Here is an 18,337-nt window from a genome sequence, read left to right on the forward strand (position 1 = left end):
TAGCTTATATAGAGTTATAGTGCTAAAGTTTTAAGCCATAACATAAGGTGTTATTTAGAAGATTCTTCTTTTATTATAATCCAGTCAAAACAGCAATTGTGTCCAATGGAAAAGAGGCAATTTATTTGTCAGAAAATTACACAGAAACTTCAACATATATAAATATTTTGGTGTACCCACACTTTGTTTCGGGGCTTGCTTTCAGGTTTTTAAAAGGAATGGGCTGATTTTGCACAGTCTTGTAAATCATTTGGTAATTAGCAAAGTAGTCACTGTAGATAAATTGTTATTTTTAAGTGTATTAATAATATATGGTGTGTGTGTATGTCAAATTATTGCATGTTATTAAATCCACTTCAACTCACCTGCTTGTCTTGCTTATCTTGTTGGATTGCAGCTGATGAGGAGGCTCCTGATTATGGCTCTGGAGTGCGACAATCTGGCACAGCCAAAATATCTTTTGATGATGAGTATTTCAAAAAAGTAAGAGCCCTCATTAAAATACAACCTTCCATTTATATTTATTTTCTGCAGCATTTCTGACTTGTACTATTGAGGATGTATTTCAGACACTCAGTTTTATTTGATGGTTGGGTTTTCTAGTGTGCAGTTAGTGATTACTTGATTTAAGTTTACTCTTCTATCTTTCTCTCTGTTCAGACTGATTTCTCTTCTGTGGCTATGACTCGTTCGGGCCTCTCTTTGGAAGAGCTGCGTATTGTAGAAGGCCAAGGTCAAAGTTCAGAGATCATCACCCCATCAGAGGAGATGAACAGAATAAATGAAATGGGTAAGATGGAAACAGCTGGTGACCCTGTACACTTCATGCAGCTTATGTATGTAAAGACATCTGATCAGAATGAACAGAAATGCAGACAAATGTTTTAAATAAGGTCTGGATTGTCTTTTCTCCATTGGTTTTATGGTAGGACTCATTATCTTTTAACAGATCTAGAGGGGATTTTTTGTAGGACATTCCAAAAATCCTTGCTCACTTTTTTTTTTCCTAATCTGTCAAGCTTTCTTATTAATTTATTCATAAACATCTTCCTACTGCTCACCTAGTGGCCATTCCATTAGGTGGCATTGATATTTTTTATTTAAGTTCATTTGTGGAGGTGATATTTTTAATTAATGTTGTTTTTTATTTTTAATTAATTTAACAAAATTATTTACTTTTCCCTGTAACTCTGTTACTAGGATACTTGTCTCTCTCTGTGAAATCTTAAGACTCTCTTGAGCTTACAAACAATGACAAATTTTCTTTTCCATTTTATACATCATACACATTTCTTGGAAAGCAATATGAATATAAGCATACCATTTAGGGACCTCCAAACCTTTGTAAATTGGGTTTGTTACCATGTTGTATTGTTTTTTTTTATTAATATTACTGTGTATTTTGTACCCCAGACATGAAGTTGGGGAATGTTGACACAAAGCTGGGCCGAACTGAGTGTCTGTCTGGCCAGCTGGACTTGGGCAGTATCTTTACCTTTCGCGTCACCGTGCTGCAGGCCTCTGGCATCCTGCCTGAGTACGCAGACATCTTCTGCCAATTCAAGTGAGTCAGCCGTTTCCATGGAAACCTCTTTCTGTCAGTGTTCTGTATTCAGACAAACACACTCGCAAGCATACACACACACACACACAGAGTCATGCTACACATTGTAATCCTGTAATCATGACGTCAACAGCTTTCTTCATCGTCATGATGAGGCTTTTAGCACTGAACCGCTGAAGAACACAGGCAAAGGTTCCCCTCTGGGTTTCTACCACGTGCAGAATGTGAGTTCTTGCAGCTACAATCCTGATTATCTAAGCATGATCTACATATTGATGTTTAATTAGTCAATTTACAACCAAGATTATAAACATGTCTGAATTTATCATTGCCTTGTTTCAGATTTCCGTGGAAGTCACAGAGTCCTTTATTGAGTACATCAAGAACAAACCCATTGTATTTGAAGTATTTGGACATTACCAGCAACATCCACTGCACCACCATGGGCAGGATGTCGTCAGGTATTGCTCCGTCAATGGCACTACATATTACAGAGTTGAATATATTCACAGCACATCCAGATGCTGATAATCATGTGTGTTTTAGGCACATATTAATCTGATTTAAAATATATATAAATAATTATATTTTGCTTATTGTCTTCCAGCCCTTCACAGCCTTCTAAGAAGTACTACCCACCACCTATGCCTCTGTCCAAACCAGGTATGGCTGTTGCCTTAAGGACAAAAAATTAAAGCTATCTTGAAGCTCTAAAAATATCTTCTATGGAATTATAAATGATACCATCCCTAGTAATAAAGCAGCTGTTTGTACAAATACTCCCATGCCCAGACTGTATATGTAAATTGGGGTCATGATCTAATTCCTTGAATTGTTCATCAGTAAGGGAATGATAAACATTTTACATGATATGGGACTATATGATGCTCTTAGGTCCTAAGCTCTCTCTTGACATGCTTGTTGGTCCCTAAAGGCTTAGTGAATTCATAAAAGGAGTATGGAAGATGCTCCACACCACTCTGCCAGTTCTGCTGTTAGACAGTAATAAATCTTTTTTTTTTTTTTTTTTTTTTGTAGCCAGATATGAACCCAGAGGCTGTAGCCTTGTGACATGTCATCTATCTGTGCAGTGTGTATCGATCTGTAGCCAGGAGCTGTCAGGTTCCTATGGAGCTACATTTATTCCTGCACAAATATGTCAGTAGCTCAGTGTGTGAATCTTTGGGAAAAGCTCTATAGCTCTATTTGATATAGTGTCTGCAGGACGTTTAAATGTTTCATAAAGGTAGATTCCAAAGAACTTTGGTTTAAAACATAAAATGCAGTTTAATTGTTAGTTACTCATATACGGCAAACCTTTAATTTCTTTTTGATGTCTCATAAAACCTTTTATTTCATGATTTCTCATTGTGCTTTTGTTTTTCTCTGTATCTTCTCATTTTTCATTTGCACCCCATTCAATTCTGGCCTGTTCTCCGTGTTGTCTTCTTTCATCTCTGGTCTGGCTCATGAACTCTGTGGCAGACCATGCTCGTAAGATAGAGCTGGTCAGGTATCTGATGAGCGGCTACGTACATGGGCAAGTGCTGGACACTCTGTCTGAGCATGCCAACGCACTGGCCTCTACAGCTTTGGCCACCATGGATGACGAAGTTGACCAGCTCTCCCACTTCCCCTTTCTGCCTGTGCCAAATGGCCCTGCCCTCACTGTGCCCAAACACCATGGTTGGTACACTGGAGTCAGCCAATAAAACCAAACTGGAGTCGGATGAGCCACGTTGTTTTTTTTAGGAGAAATGATTTTGTTCTGACGGTCGCAAAATCTAAAAACCCATAATATAATAAGACCTTAATTTTGTTTATAAACTTTGACTGTTTTAAAAGATAACACCATGTCGTGCAATTAAATAGTCACCCAACTTGCTTGATGTTTGTAGTTAAAAGCCTAACTTAAGGAATCAAATTGATCTTGGCTGATCCACTCTATTTGGCGCACTGGCCTGTATAGTCAGGGGGTAGTGTTGGATGACTTGGATTGGCTCCTACTGCACCTGCCAGTGACCACCTCTGTGCCTCATAGTTTCCATCCATTCATTTATTTATTCGCTAGAATCAGTAGTGAATTGTGAATAGTTCCCATGGGAATTATTAGGCTTACCTTCAGAAGTGAGATGAGAGAGGGATGAAAGCCTCTGTGTAATCCTGAAGGAACATGTTATGCAGCTGGATGTGATCTCCTCTCACAGCTCTGGTGGCTTTTTTGTGTTATCCCTCTTTTAGTTCCCTCCTCAGACTACCTTTGTCAGATAGTGGTGACAATTGCTTTTATCCCTTCCTAGCATCATAGTGCAGTGCTTTAAGTGTTTAAATTGTTTGCTTTTTGTATTTTTTCCAGAAACCACCAGTAGATTTTTCCTTTAAGTCACCTGTAATATGTGTCTCTATCCTGTGAGGCTTATGCCAGCAACAGACTACAATATATTTGTCTTTTACAATGATCACAATGTCACATTAGGTAATAAGTAGCATGATAAATTTGTGCCATATTTAGGTCAAGAGACTGCCAACATTGCATGTTTAATGTCAACAAATCATTGTTTGCACTCTTTCTTCCGTGAGTTCATGTGTCACCATAGAGGCGAATCAAGATCATTTCAGTAATGGCAACAGACGCACCATGTGTGACGCTGGCAGTTTTGTTTCACAAAAGAAGAAAAACATCTTTGTGTCCTTTCTGGGTGTAATGATGTTCTGAGCTATCTATCTTTCAAAAATATGGCAAAATCATGACAGTCTGCCTAAATTTGTAAAGTGTAATGTTAGATAATACCAGGTTTATTTTTCTCTTCTTTAATCTTGTACCAAAAGTATCCACTGTAAGATCGATTAATTGATTACCCAAACTAGTTGTGGAATGGTAACTTAATACAGGCCCTGTTCATTAATTTTTTTTAAATTAGTGGGGATTTGTTTTGCTTTTTGGTTTGTTTTTATCAAATGTATGCACTGTAAAATCTAAACTTATGTTACATATTTTTTACTATTGCAATACTTTTAAATGTAATACCTTTGCTTTGCAGTGCCAGCCACCAAATTGAATACCATCAGCAAGTCGAACCTTGGACAGTGTGTGAGCAAGTATGACTTGCTGGCCTGGTTTGAGATCAGTGAGCTGGAGCCAACTGGAGAGTAAGTACATCTGATTATAAGAGTTTTTTTGCTGGTAAACATCCAACTTAAATTGTTTCTTGAGAGATGTCATTATGTTGTATTTTACCCTTTGACAGGTATATTCCAGCAGTAGTAGACCACACGGGAGGATTGCCGTGCCACGGCACGTATCTATTGCATCAGGTAACAACAAATCATTTGGTGTAGCTGTTTTTCTTCATTAAGTTGTTTTCATATTTATATTTGTTTCTTTCCTTAAATCAAGGTTTACACAATTACACAATTTCCTTATTCACCCAAAAACTGTGTGATATTTTTTTGTAGAAAATACAATTCAGGCCATTTTAGTTCACATGACCCTTTATTTGCTGAATTTGTTGCTAGGAAGTAAAATGTTTCATAACAGTATTCATTCATTCATTATCTATAACCGCTTATCCAGTTCAGGGTCACCTGCGTCCAGAGCCTACCTGGAATCATTGGCCGCCCCTCATAACAGCATTGTGATGTTTTATTTTTTCAGATATAACTAACTCAGCACTGAAATATACAAAAATACACTATGGTTTCCTTCGAGATCAAAGTTTTATCTTATGCTATATGGGCAAATTTATTGAAGCACCTACATTTTACACTTCAGGGGCTTTAATAAATTCCCATTCTAAACCCATAGGCATTAATTTGCATTTGGGCCCCCATTGCAGCTTTAACCGCTTCTACTCTTCTGCAAAGGCTTTCTACAAGATTTTAGGGTTTGTCTGTGAGAATTTTCATGTTTTCCTTAAGGTGTTTATTAGGTATGAGGTCAGATTTTTTTTTTTCCGATGCCAGTCAAGTTCTTGTATGTAGTTGCTTGGCAATGTAAACCCATGCCATGAAGTAGGGGTTTGCGCAGCACTGATTATTCAATCCTGCTCCTGCTAGATTTTGTCCCGAACTCACCTTCTTCTGGCAAATATCAGCAACATTTGTCTAGTTCCAGCCCGCAGCTTAGACATTAATGCCTTCTCCTGCCCTTGTAGTCTGCATATTTCACCAAAAAAAAAGTCTTTTGCTGTAATAATATAGTACAGCTCCCCTAAAGGGTCTGCGGTGAAAAAATATCACTTTGAATTGCCTCCCAATGTTACACAGAGATGCAGACATGGGCACGCACTAACACACACGTTTGCAAATTTTTAAATATCGGGTCATTATTACCTTTTTAGACAATAATTGTGTTTTCTAGCAGTTTCTACATGTTTATGTTGTCGTGCCCTTTCAGTCACTGCACTGGTTAACCGCCCACTCCTGCACAGGACACTGAAATGTAGTCTCACGCCGCAAGATGTTGTGATGGGACCCGCGAGTCCCGCGGGAGTCCCACCGAAATGCATACCTCTACCATGAAGCTCCTAGTTCAGAATTTCTGTGCTGATATGAATGCCATATACTGCTTGTTGTTGAATACTGTTACTGTTTGAGATGGTAATGTTTCTGCGTTTATTTCCTCAGGGCATTCAGCGCAGAATCACAGTGACACTTATCCATGAGAAGGGCAGCGAGCTTCACTGGAAGGACGTCAGGGAGCTGGTGGTTGGTGAGTTACATAGGCCATGCAGTATTTTAACGAAATGTAAAAAACAATTGCTGCTGTGATCAGTTTGATTAATGGTAAGCACTGCGATTTCTTCAGGTCGGATCAGGAACAAGCTGGAAGTTGATGACACTGCTGCAGATGCAGTGCTCTCTCTCAATATTATCTCTGCCAAAAACATGAAATCCTCCCATAACACCAACAGGTATCCTGCACCGCTCACTTACCAGTTCATTCACACAGGCCCTCTACACCACACATACTATGCTGAGCATTCCAATGCTGCCATAAAAATGTAAGACAGGGCTTCTGACTTGTACCATGTTCATTTATACTGGCATTTCTGCTGGTGAACAGATTGTAGGGAACAAGATGTACGTAGCTTGTCTGGCCCTATTCTCTGCTTGTAAAATGAGTCATGATAACAGAGGTGTGTACATATGGAGAGAGCGAGAGACACCTGGTGGGCAAAGACTGAAATGGCAAATTAAGAATTGTGCTCACGTTCATATTTACTTTCGTGTGTGTGTAATTTTTTTTTCTTTTTCTGTTGCTTGCTTGTGGTCTTCCTTTTCACTGCTGATGATGCGTATTTCTTGCCACCTCACTTTTTCTTTATATATTTTTTTCCTTTTTGTCTCTTGTTTCTCTTTTCTTGCTACTGCTGCTGCGGCTGGATTCTTGGTTTTGCAGGCTTTGTATTGATTATGATATCGCTAGGTATCAGAAACACATGAGCATAAAGCACTTTCCCTGCAAAGGGCTTTATGAAATTGATTAAAATAGTCTTTAATAATCAGTCTAAGTTAGAGTTTAGCTGCAATGAAATAGCCACTTGTAGGTAGTTTAGAACACATTCTTTGTCATTGCTATCTCTTTGCTTTATGTGTTATAATATTGTTTTTAACATGATTTATAATTCTTAATTTTATTCTTAATTCTGTCATTTGAGAGTCTTGATATTGAAAATCACCATTAAAGAATAGTAAGAATATTTTTGCTTCATTTACCATATATGAAAGCTTGTTTCACCTCATGGAAGCTAGGGTTAGTTTTGTGTTTTAGCGCATTTAAGAATACCTGTTTGCTAACCATCAACAGAAGTGTCAGGTATCTCTTAAAGCAGTGCTCCCTGCTCCCAGGGATATGTCAGGCATGCAGCTAGTGGGAGGGTGAGAGTGATTGACTGCTGGAGAAAGTCTGGATGACAGACATAAGCCTGAGGATGAGCAACCTGCATTCATCATAAGCACACTTTGTGTACCTGCTCAGACTGAGACTGTCTGCTCCTGTTCTCAATCTCAACAGCCCAAACAGAAACAGTCTAACTCACTCTCAATTCCTCATTTCTTAAAGGAATGCTCAGTTGTTCATCCATATTTTGCATTTGTTCACTTATAAATGAAAATATATTTAAAGAAGTATGAAGTATTTGTTGAATTCTGTATTTTAACACACTTTACATACTTAGTATATGATACAGATGTAGCATATAGAAATTAAAACATGCATGCATACATAAACTCATTCCCTCACGCCATCTGTCTTGTAAACCTGGCTTCTCACTTTCTTCTTTACCCTTTCACCAGCTGCCTAATAGAATAACATATGTCAACGCTTCTAAGCATTATGTTAGGCTGTTAGTCAACAGCATATCAGCGTTCTGTTTAACAATGAAGGGGGTCTCGCATCCTCTGCCTTTGCATGATAGGGAAGGTATAGCATCTTGTGTGTGTCTTGGATTAGAATCTTGTATCTACTCTGTGTAATTTCCACATTTGCAAAGAGATGGCAGTGACTCATTTCTGTGGCTTTGTTATTGACCTGTTAAATGTGTGATGTCTGTTTCTGTATTTTAAAGAGACTGCAAATAGTAGCATACTTCGTTAGTACTGTCTTTTAATAGCTTGCAGACTGGCTTGTCTAATGCAAATTGCATAAATTACTGGCAACATTACCTCAACCACAAATGGAGAACTATTCTTAAAGTTTGCACGTGTGATCATTCTTCTTTTTTCTTGGCACACATCACCCTTTTAGATCATAGACATTTGTGAGAAACTGCCTTGTTTTTATAAACTAATATTAGAGGTAGACGAGATGAACCAGTTTAACAGGTGCACCTAAAGTTCCTGGAGAAACCTTTCATGCATCATTTATTTTCTAAATATTGGTTATGCACTCTGCCACTGTCATGTCGGGTAAATAATGTATTAATCTGTTGGGATTCTGCCCATTTCTGCTCATTGTGTCACAGAAATGGGTGCAGCTAGAGGCTGTGTGCCTGTTTCAGCATGCCACCTGCTGTACGAAATTGACAAGCGTCCCAATGTACCATTTATATCTCTTGAGCCAGCCGCAAACAGGTTTGGTCTATGCACCTTTCTTTATCTCGGAATGTGGAAATATCAGTGTTGGACTGGGCTAAAATGGACAGACGGTTCCACAAGGCTAATACAATAATTATCTGACACAGTAGATGTCATTAAGGTAGTTGATATACAGCCAGCTATTTTTCTGGGAAATCACAATGTGTTCAGCATGAATATGAGCAATAATCTCTAACTGCCCATCATTAAGGTGTGTAGAAAATATATATATTGGCAACATTTATACCTTATATTTGAGGCAAAGTTTTGGTAAAACCTGGTTTCTAACGTTTTATGCAGACCTTAAGCACAAAACCTAACCCAGTCTCTTCTCGTATACAGAACGTTTTATCGGTTTGAGGCAGTATGGGACAGCTCTCTGCACAACTCTCTCCTTCTCAATCGTGTCACTCCCTATGGAGAAAAGATTTATATGACCCTGTCTGCCTACCTGGAGGTCAGCTTAACCTATTTGTCATTTCAGTTACTGAGAATTCTTTTGTTTAATTCTCTTTTCCTTATAATAATGATTAAGTATTGATGACTCTGCAAACACAGGCCATTTTCTGACGAAAATAAAAGGGCTTCAAAATTGTTCTGTGGTTTGACGTTTCTCTTCCCCTCGTTTAGCTTGACCACTGCATCCAGCCTGCCATCATCACCAAAGATATCTGCATGGTGTTCTACTCCAGGGACGCCAAGATTTCTCCTCCACGTTCTCTGAGGAATCTGTTTGGCAGCGGATATTTGAAGACCCCTGACTGGTGAATGCCATGTCTATGCACATCACACGTCACATTATTAATAATTGTTTTAATAAGTAGTAATATTTCTTGTTCAATATTTTTCACCTGATTAAAAGGTTTTCTAGGGTCAACAAAAAGATTCAGATATAATGAATTTCTATTTTTCGTAATACATTTCATAGATTTTATCTACATAATTACCCTGTTATAGGCCTACTATAAATATAGCATACCTCTCTGTTATACACCTTTCACCTCTCAATAACTGGAATGATTAAACATCGTTAAACATATCTGCAAATTCTTAATCTTATATGGCTTCTAAGAAATGATTAGAAACCTGCTTGGAAACCAAATTTCTAAAAGTGCCATGATGGTTTAACTAGAAAACCCAGTAGTGGCTTTGTCTGTGAGGGTGTTTCCACAGTTCCCAATTAGTTGTTGGCATTCTTTGACATTACTCTCTATTCTACTTACAGCAATAGAGTAACTGGAATCTATGAGCTCAGCTTGTGTAAGATGGCGGATACAGGAAGCCCAGGTATGTTCTCATCTGCTTCATTATCTTTTTTGTAACAATGCCAATTTTGCTTTGAATGTACATTGGTACGCTATTTATTTTTTAATGTGTGTGGCAGGCATGCAGAGACGGAGGCGGAAGGTTCTGGACACCTCTGTGGCATATGTGCGGGGAGAGGAGAACCTAGCAGGCTGGAGGCCCAGAGGAGACAGTCTGATTCTGGAGCACCAGTGGGAGCTGGAAAAACTCGAGCAGCTGCATGAGGTGAGTGCTCAGGGTTATGTTTAGGGCTTCCTCACCAATATGCATGGAAGTCTTATAATGTCGTGTTAACCCTACTTATAGAGTATATCATTTACTAAATTAAAATTAATCTAATTTAATTTTGCCCTTTAGCTATGTAGCTAATGTACTGAACAGGTAATGGAAGCTTATGTCCCATTTAACTAATAATAAATAAATTGCATATATATACTTCATACACTAAATTGCATTGAAGTTAAGTAATTTGATATTTGACAGGCTTCCTATTGTCTATAGAAATGATCAAGTGACTGCTTCCTGGAGATGCCTTTAACCCAATGTCTTCATTGTTTGATTTGAATTCTTGTAAAAAATATTTGAATGCCCCACTAGAAGTTCTCTAATCTCATGGCAAAACTGTGCGTGTGTGTGGCAGGTGGAGAAAACACGTCATCTCCTGCTGCTGCGGGAGAAATTGGGAGAGGAAGTTCCTCAGAAGTCTCTGTGTGAGTCTCTTTCTCCCAGCCTGAGCAGTGGCACCCTCAGCACCTCAACCAGCATATCTTCCCAAATCTCCTCAACCACCTTTGAGAGCGCTATAACACCCAGTGAGAGCAGTGGATACGACTCTACTGATATCGAGAGCCTGGTGGACCGTGAAAAAGAGCTGGCCACCAAGGTAGCGTATCCAGCATGAGAAAAAAAGAAAAATCTTATTTATTTATATGTACAATGAGAAATGTATATATTGACAGTAGCTTTTCACTTTATTTTATATTATTTATAAACAATATGAATCAGATTATGTGGTTTACACATTTCTTTTTTCTTTTTAGTGCCTCCGTCTCTTAACCCACACGTTCAACAGTGACTACAACCAGCTGTGCAATAGCATCAGTGACTGCAAGGTATAATTGGTTATTTTTCAGTTCTACATCTTTTTGAAAATATTCTTACTTCTTACTCCATCTTAAGGCTCAACCTTCTGTTCTTGTTTTGTGTCCTTTGCTCATAGTTGTCTGATATCTCCCCCATGGGTCGAGATCCATCCGTCACCAGCCTGAGCAGTGCCACGCTGACTCCCTCCTCCACCTGCCCATCCCTGGCAGACTCCCGCTGTAGCTCAGCAGACCAGAAGTAAGAACAGCCTCCTTAGTGGCCAACACTACTCTTCAGTCAAACTGTTGTACACGTTTTTAAACAGAGTTCAAAAGAAAATGTAATTATTCAATATGCAAGCTGTGGATATCTCACACTGTCAGATTCATCTTGTCTGGAAAGGAATAATGTGAGGTCGTACTGTTTTATTAGTTTAATATTTTTTTCTTATATTACATTTTAAACATGTTATGACCAGTGATCACTATTCGCCAGACACTTCCAAAAACAATAGTTATAATGTTCTGCAACATTAGATTCACAGTAATTGACAAATACATATATTAATTATTCCTAAAGTACAAAGAAAAGATGTCTAGTGTTTTCTCTGACCAACTGTTATGTGTTCTGTAAATATAAACCATTTTAAAATTTGATGCCTTCAGCACACACCAAAAATATTTAGACAGGGACAAAATAAGAGGGAGAAAATGTATGTCAAATTTGTTACAAAGTTTTTAAGAAGGTCAATATAAAATGTTTCACCTAAGGCTCAGTATTTGCGAGCAAGGATGGGTCATGTTTCACAACTTTGTGCCAAACTTCATGAGACAATTGTCAGTTCAAAGACAGTGTTTTTCAGCACAAGACTGTGAAGAATTTAGGTTGTTCACCACTTACAATTCAACATTTCTGGGAATGGGGTTTGTACACTCAAGCTTCAGCTCTCAACCCTCCAAGGTCACTGTTTATTTTTGATCGTTTGTATTGAGTGACAAAATACTCCCATTCACAAACACTGTGCTAAGTTTGAATTTTTTTTGTTGTCCAGAACTCCTGAGGCTAACTCTCGTGCCTCCAGCCCATCCTGCTCTGATTATGAGAACTTTCCTATGGTTCCCACTCTGGAGACATCCTACCTGGCACGTGCTGGCAAACATGAGTTCCTCAACCTGGTGCCTGATATTGAAGAGATGAGGCCTGGGTTAGTACTCTTACACACATTTACAGAGGGGGCTGGATTAGCAGATAGATCTTCTTTAGACTCATTTAGATTTAAATGTGGCTTGACCTCCTATGATGTTATTCTTTCCAGGTCTGTGGTGTCTAAGAAAGGATACCTGAGCTTTATGGAGCCTCGCTCAAATTCCTGGGTGAAGCACTTTGTGGTGGTGCGCCGGCCGTACGTATTCATCTACAACAGTGACAAGGACCCAGTGGAGAGGGGTGTTCTGAACTTATCCACGGCTCAGGTGGAGTACAGTGAAGATCAGCAGGCAATGCTTAAGGTAACCACTAGCCACCTCTGTTTGACTAATAGATCCACACGATTTTACAAAATACTATTGCAAGTGTAATGTAAAAGACTTGATTGCATGGAGTGGCACGGTGGTGCAGCAGGTTGTGTCGCAGTCACACAGCTCCAGGGACCTGGAGGTTGTGGGTTCGATTCCCGCTCCGGGTGACTGTCTGTGAGGAGTGTGGTGTGTTCTCCCCGTGTCCGCGTGGGTTTCCTCTGGGCTCCGGTTTCCTCCCACAATCCAAAAACACACGTTGGTAGGTGGATTGGCGACTCAAAAGTGTCCGTAGGTGAGAGTGTGTGTGTGTTGCCCTGTGAAGGACTGGCGCCTCCAGGGTGTATTCCCACATTGTGCTCAATGATTCCAGGTAGGCTCTGTTTGGATAAGCGGTTGCAGATAATGGATGGATGGATGATTGCATGGATTCATTCACTTGTAAAAAGTTTTTGCTAGACTCACTAATAGTTTTATGCTTTCCTCAGACTCCCAACACATTTGCTGTGTGCACCAAGCACAGAGGAATTCTGCTCCAAGCCAACAATGATAAAGACATGAATGACTGGCTGTATGCATTCAATCCGCTGCTAGCAGGAACAATAAGGTACAGTTACTGTCCTCACAAAAAGTTTTGTTAACTTTCTTATGAATAGACCAATAAGCATTGCAAAACAATTTAAACTTATAATTTGTATTAGAACTTAACAAATATAAAAGTCCCTGACCTAAAACCACTGTGAAAAATGATTTCAAGATATGGTTGGGTTACAGTGAAAAATTAATATAACTATATAATATTTATCTGGCCTTGTCTCCTTTTACAGGTCAAAACTGGCAAGAAGGCGTTCCGGTTTGATGAAGAACTAGCTTGTCTGTGTGCAGAGAGAGTGCTCAGTTTCTTCTGCCTAGCCTTTGAACATACCAAGTGTTAACACTTATTAATCTTTGTGATTCTTGATGGTTTTCTCTTGTATGTAGACCTGTGGCTTAAGTCTCCTCTCCAGCAAATTAACTTTTCAGTTCCTGAAAGCCCTCTTCCCCTTCTCCCTCCTCTCTTTCTCTCCTAGCCTTTTGCTATTTCATTCAGATCCGTTCTGTCAAAGTTTTTGTTCTTTGTCATAACAAAAACCTTCTTCTAGTAGCATGTCGTAATAGTCTATTTGTGTGTGCACGATTCTTCAGAACAGATTCTCTTAAGTTACTACTCGTCTGTAAAGATTGTCTTTATCAGTGTTATCTGTTGAGTCAGGTACATTTTTCCCGCATGGCAACAGCAGCAGTCCTCAGGATATGACCAAGTTTGCTTACAAAGCCACACAAATACAATATTTAAATTAGATAAAAGACATTATACGACTAAGTGAAATTTAAATATTTCTCTCATAGGTGAAAATGAACTTGGTAGTTTATATTCTAGTGAGTAGATGACCCAATACTGGAAATGAATGAGACTTAGGAAGGCCAAAGGGCTTTCCTGAAGTAAAATTCGCTCTATTTGACTACATCTGGGAGAAATCAACAATCATGAGTATTACTACGGTACTGGATGAAGAAATGATCAAAAGAGCTACTGTATTTTTTATTTGGATCTAGTACACATACTGAAAGTGGTTGGCCCATATCACGTGGTGCTACAGCACGATGCGTTTGCTTTGCGGGGGTGGAAATGAAATCTACATGCAGGAAAGGTGAGACCTACCCATTTGTAAAGATGCATTCCCATGTAGCACTAGGGGTGTATGAGAAGGGAACTCTAATTCCTTGAGCTTTATGGTCCATTCTAATCTTTTGTGTTCATTAAAAAATGTAACTTAAAATAAAAAATAATAATGGAAGAAAACAAAAAGAAAGGGAAAATAAATCTGATCACTGATGCAGAATAGAGCAACAAGACAAAGATAATTTGTACATGCTTTTCAGGATTACTATGCTTAACGCTACTCATTAAGAGACAGACATTCCTTTTTGTGCTGAAACGTCCACGTTACCTCATTGCAGGACCACAGTCCGAGGGATTTGACGGTCACATGTTTGCTTTTGGGCAGTTTGAGAATGTGACTTCAGAATTGTACTGATACTATAGGTTATCTGCATCATTTAGTGATGTATTGTGGTCAGGGAATCCCTTAAGTGTGCTGTAATGGGGGATGGTGGGCAGCCTCTTTAACTTGCCCTTATAAAACTGCTACAAAACAGGGGTTGGACATAAATCCATGGATATAACATTATTAATTAATTATTGTTTTTCTATTGTGCTCATTATCTTAACTTATTTTTTTCTGATTGATTTTTTTTTTTTTTGTAATAACAATTTGCATAAGAACAAGATGAAAGTTGTGTAAGAAGGGCACTTGTTTCTTTTTATGCAGGTAAAGTTTTGCACATTAACATATCACAAACACAACACTGCTAGACCACTGAAGGAGACTTCGGTCTCTGCACTGTCAGTAGAAAACGGACTTTGTTTTAAATGTTTGAATGCGGTGATGTTTATATGTTTTGCAGTGTAAAGCAAAGGGACAGAATATGCTCTGACACTTAATTTATTGTCATGAAAATATTTGCTCTGTACGCCATACTTTTAATCTGCGAAATGTAGTTAAGTTTAGTGAATTAGTGTTCGTCTTCCATTGATGCTGCATGGTGAGACGAGGATATATGTGAGTAGATGGTACAGTAAACCTCTGGCCAATCAACCAGGAGGTTTTAGGCTCTACTTGCACAGATGTGGCCTTTAGCTTAATGGAAGAAGCTGCTGTTTAAAAGCATATCCAATGCATTCAAGTCAAAATAATGACTGCCAGACGTACTCCTAAGACTAGAAGTTGTCTGAAAACTTTTTCACAGAAATGAGAACGACTGGAATGATCTTGTTCTCAGGTCAGCCATCCTGAGGAACAGAAATAACATTTCTATGAGCTGTGAGATTGTTATTGAATTTATTGAAAATGTAAAAGGTACGCACACTTAGTCTTGGTGTTTATATCCAAGGAGAAATGCTTTTACCATGTTATTAGAATAAATTGTATTTACTTGGGAGAAGACAAATGAGACAGAGCAAACATTTTCATCATAGTGACGTTATTCATATGTGTGTGACATTACTAATATGTAGATTGACATTCATGAAAAATTCAGCTGTCTGTTGTTTTACTATGTATATATTAGTTTGCAGCTCTTTGCACATTCTAAGTGGTTATGACGACTAACAGATCAAATAAAACAGTGTGTTTCTGTTGTTTACTCAAATATGAACCAAATGATGGGCTAAGACCAGACTGTGTGGTGGTGTTACAGGTTGAAGTGGACTTTGAATGTACCTCTGGGATGTCACTGGCAAATATATTCAATTACTGGAATGGTTTAGATGAAGGAAATGTTTCACTTGTTTTTTTTGTTTTTTTTTTATTGAACCATTGTAGTGCTTCCTGTTGCTTGTTGCTTTTATTTAGCTGACAGTTCAACACTACATTAGACAGTTTGAGTCAAGGTGTGTACTTCAAAGTAATTATTGATGCAGGGAGGGCTACTGTTTAGATTTATTTTCTAATATCAGGGAATCTATTTTTAGAAATAATTCAAAATTTGTCATTGCTTATGCTTACAGCATTTCATTGTTGTTTGTGTTTTTTTTTTCCATCTTAATGCATTTTCTCATGCTGCCTTCAAAAATACAAACTCTTCACTCCCTCTCAGAGGCCTCCTTTTGTTATTATATTAACATTCCCACTCATTTTATTGAAAGTCAACTAGCTAAAACCAAGGCATTAACACTGTACATTATTTGTCAGATTGGCTTCATTTTCATACTTATTTTGTAAATATTACATGTTGTATGGAGCTTCAATTAAAATGTAAATATGTCTCCTGTATTTGTAATAATTATAATCCATTCGCTGTATAGCCTAGATGTGTACTGCAGATATCTTAATTCTGTGTATTGTAATCTTGCACCATTGAACTGTTTAGTGAATGAGGTAACAATAAAAGTCCAACCAGTGCATTAGCAATATGCAATATACGAGTCTTTCTTTTAGTATTTCAACTCTCCATCCTCCATTTATCAATGCAATGATATGTTTTACTGGACCTTACAATAAAAATGCAACGGACAGTGTGGAAAGTTAAAAATAGACCCCCTTTTCATTCACGAAATATGTTCATTTTGTTTTCAGTACACTGGTGGAAATAATAGCTCTAGTAATAGTATGTAATATATAAAAGTGATAAAAATGATTATCTGTACCTAACCTTACCATATCTTAACTCAAATATTATATTAAAAAGATAGTTGTCTTTGCATAACTTATTCAGTTTGACAGATTGTAAAGATTTAAAGTTGATTAAATCGAGCTCTAAAAGTGAGTTCACCAGGAAAGTTTTGACTCAGCATAATGAACCGACCCGTGTATGCCACGGTACTGTTTGAAAGAATCGATTCGTTAAACTGAATCAAAAATTAGTATGGCCATATGGAAACAAATCTGTCTCATCAGACTTTGAAATATTACCACCTTTGAATTTGTAGCATTGAATTTTTGTTGCACTGAAATTATGCATCTGAATATAACTGCTCTTGAATAGAACTTAATAGAATTAATAGAATAGAATTTTCAAGAACACGTTTTCACTGTTATTATTCAAGGTTAATAAATTAAGATAAAAAATTCAAACTATATTTCTAAGTTGCTCAAATTCTGTAGACGAAATTCAGATGCCAAAATAAGAGTTACAAAAAAAAAAAAAACAAGGATGAGCAATCGATTCATTTGGATTTTCTCTTTCTCCTTAAATGCTGCACTAGTTCCATTCTGTCGCCGCTAGATGGCGAAATACGAACACAACTTCCACACCGTGGAAAAACTACACGTTTAGCTTCCTTCCGCGGATATTATCTCTTTATTAAGTGTCTCAGAAATCTGAAAGGCTCAGTAAAGACACAATATAACAGACTATTGATATCCTGAAAATGAATAAATTTTACTGTGGAAATGTTTTGTAATGGCCCTGTGAACAGAGCATGTGATATGACAGAATGTGGAAACATGAACTTTCTGATACAGTCGTGTGAAAATTACAACACCCATGAAAACCATTATCTTTTTGAACATATTTAAACATATGTACATTACACTTTCATTTGAACAACACTAAGAAATGGAGCTTATACAAATAAAACTGAAGAAATTACTTATAAACATGGGTTGTACAATGTAAATGGCTTTGGCAGAGAGGATTTGGCACATTGTTCATGGGTGCAACCCACACACTCAGCTCTACTGCTCCTCCCACAAATGCATGTTCCTTACTAGTGATCTTTTTGGGTAACCGGCTCTTTTGGCTCGGCTCTTTCGGCTCCTAAATGGCTCTTTGTTTTACCACTTATTTCCACTGGTACAGAACAATATTACCTACATTTTACATGACTACATGGACAAAATATTATTGTTCAATATTAAAACTATTGCAATTGCCAATTGTTTTTATGGCTGTCTTGTAATAACACACTGATTGCACTCACACATTCAATTTTATAAATAACTAGATTTTTATTTAAACACCTTAATAAAAAATCACTTGTAAACTCTGAAATACAGCCAATGGAACCCAAAAGGTAAGTATTACAAAATAGCTTATTAAATTAAATAATCATCCATTTCTGGGTAATAAAATAAACAAATACTCTGCAAAGTGCAAAACAGCAGCATTCAACGGTAGTGATTAAAACAACCACAACTGTCAACAAACATTTAACTGATTTAACATCTTCTTCAACTATTTTTTGGAAGGC

The 18,337-nt window shown here is 37.8% G+C and overlaps 1 protein-coding gene across 6 annotated transcripts in view; it reads left to right on the top strand.

Annotated features, from left to right (window-relative positions):
• Positions 1-16,550, top strand: part of kif1b (kinesin family member 1B) — a 65,238-nt gene extending 48,688 nt beyond the window's left edge. For all 6 annotated transcript variants that reach the window (XM_066671313.1, XM_066671315.1, XM_066671319.1 and 3 more), the window contains 21 exons: positions 398-483; positions 661-790; positions 1,414-1,564; positions 1,698-1,788; positions 1,907-2,025; positions 2,172-2,227; positions 4,606-4,714; positions 4,813-4,879; positions 6,191-6,275; positions 6,372-6,477; positions 8,984-9,098; positions 9,272-9,405; positions 9,867-9,928; positions 10,026-10,171; positions 10,587-10,829; positions 10,987-11,058; positions 11,166-11,287; positions 12,081-12,233; positions 12,345-12,537; positions 13,032-13,150; positions 13,371-16,550. In XM_066671313.1, coding sequence (XP_066527410.1) covers positions 398-483; positions 661-790; positions 1,414-1,564; positions 1,698-1,788; positions 1,907-2,025; positions 2,172-2,227; positions 4,606-4,714; positions 4,813-4,879; positions 6,191-6,275; positions 6,372-6,477; positions 8,984-9,098; positions 9,272-9,405; positions 9,867-9,928; positions 10,026-10,171; positions 10,587-10,829; positions 10,987-11,058; positions 11,166-11,287; positions 12,081-12,233; positions 12,345-12,537; positions 13,032-13,150; positions 13,371-13,413 — 2,402 coding nt within the window. In that variant the 3' untranslated portion in view covers positions 13,414-16,550. The remainder of the gene's footprint in view (positions 1-397; positions 484-660; positions 791-1,413; positions 1,565-1,697; positions 1,789-1,906; positions 2,026-2,171; positions 2,228-4,605; positions 4,715-4,812; positions 4,880-6,190; positions 6,276-6,371; positions 6,478-8,983; positions 9,099-9,271; positions 9,406-9,866; positions 9,929-10,025; positions 10,172-10,586; positions 10,830-10,986; positions 11,059-11,165; positions 11,288-12,080; positions 12,234-12,344; positions 12,538-13,031; positions 13,151-13,370) is intronic.
• Positions 16,551-18,337: the final 1,787 nt, after the last annotated feature.

Source organism: Hoplias malabaricus, chromosome 5, assembly GCF_029633855.1.
Source record: "Hoplias malabaricus isolate fHopMal1 chromosome 5, fHopMal1.hap1, whole genome shotgun sequence".
In the NCBI taxonomy this organism is placed as follows: Eukaryota; Metazoa; Chordata; class Actinopteri; order Characiformes; family Erythrinidae; genus Hoplias; species Hoplias malabaricus.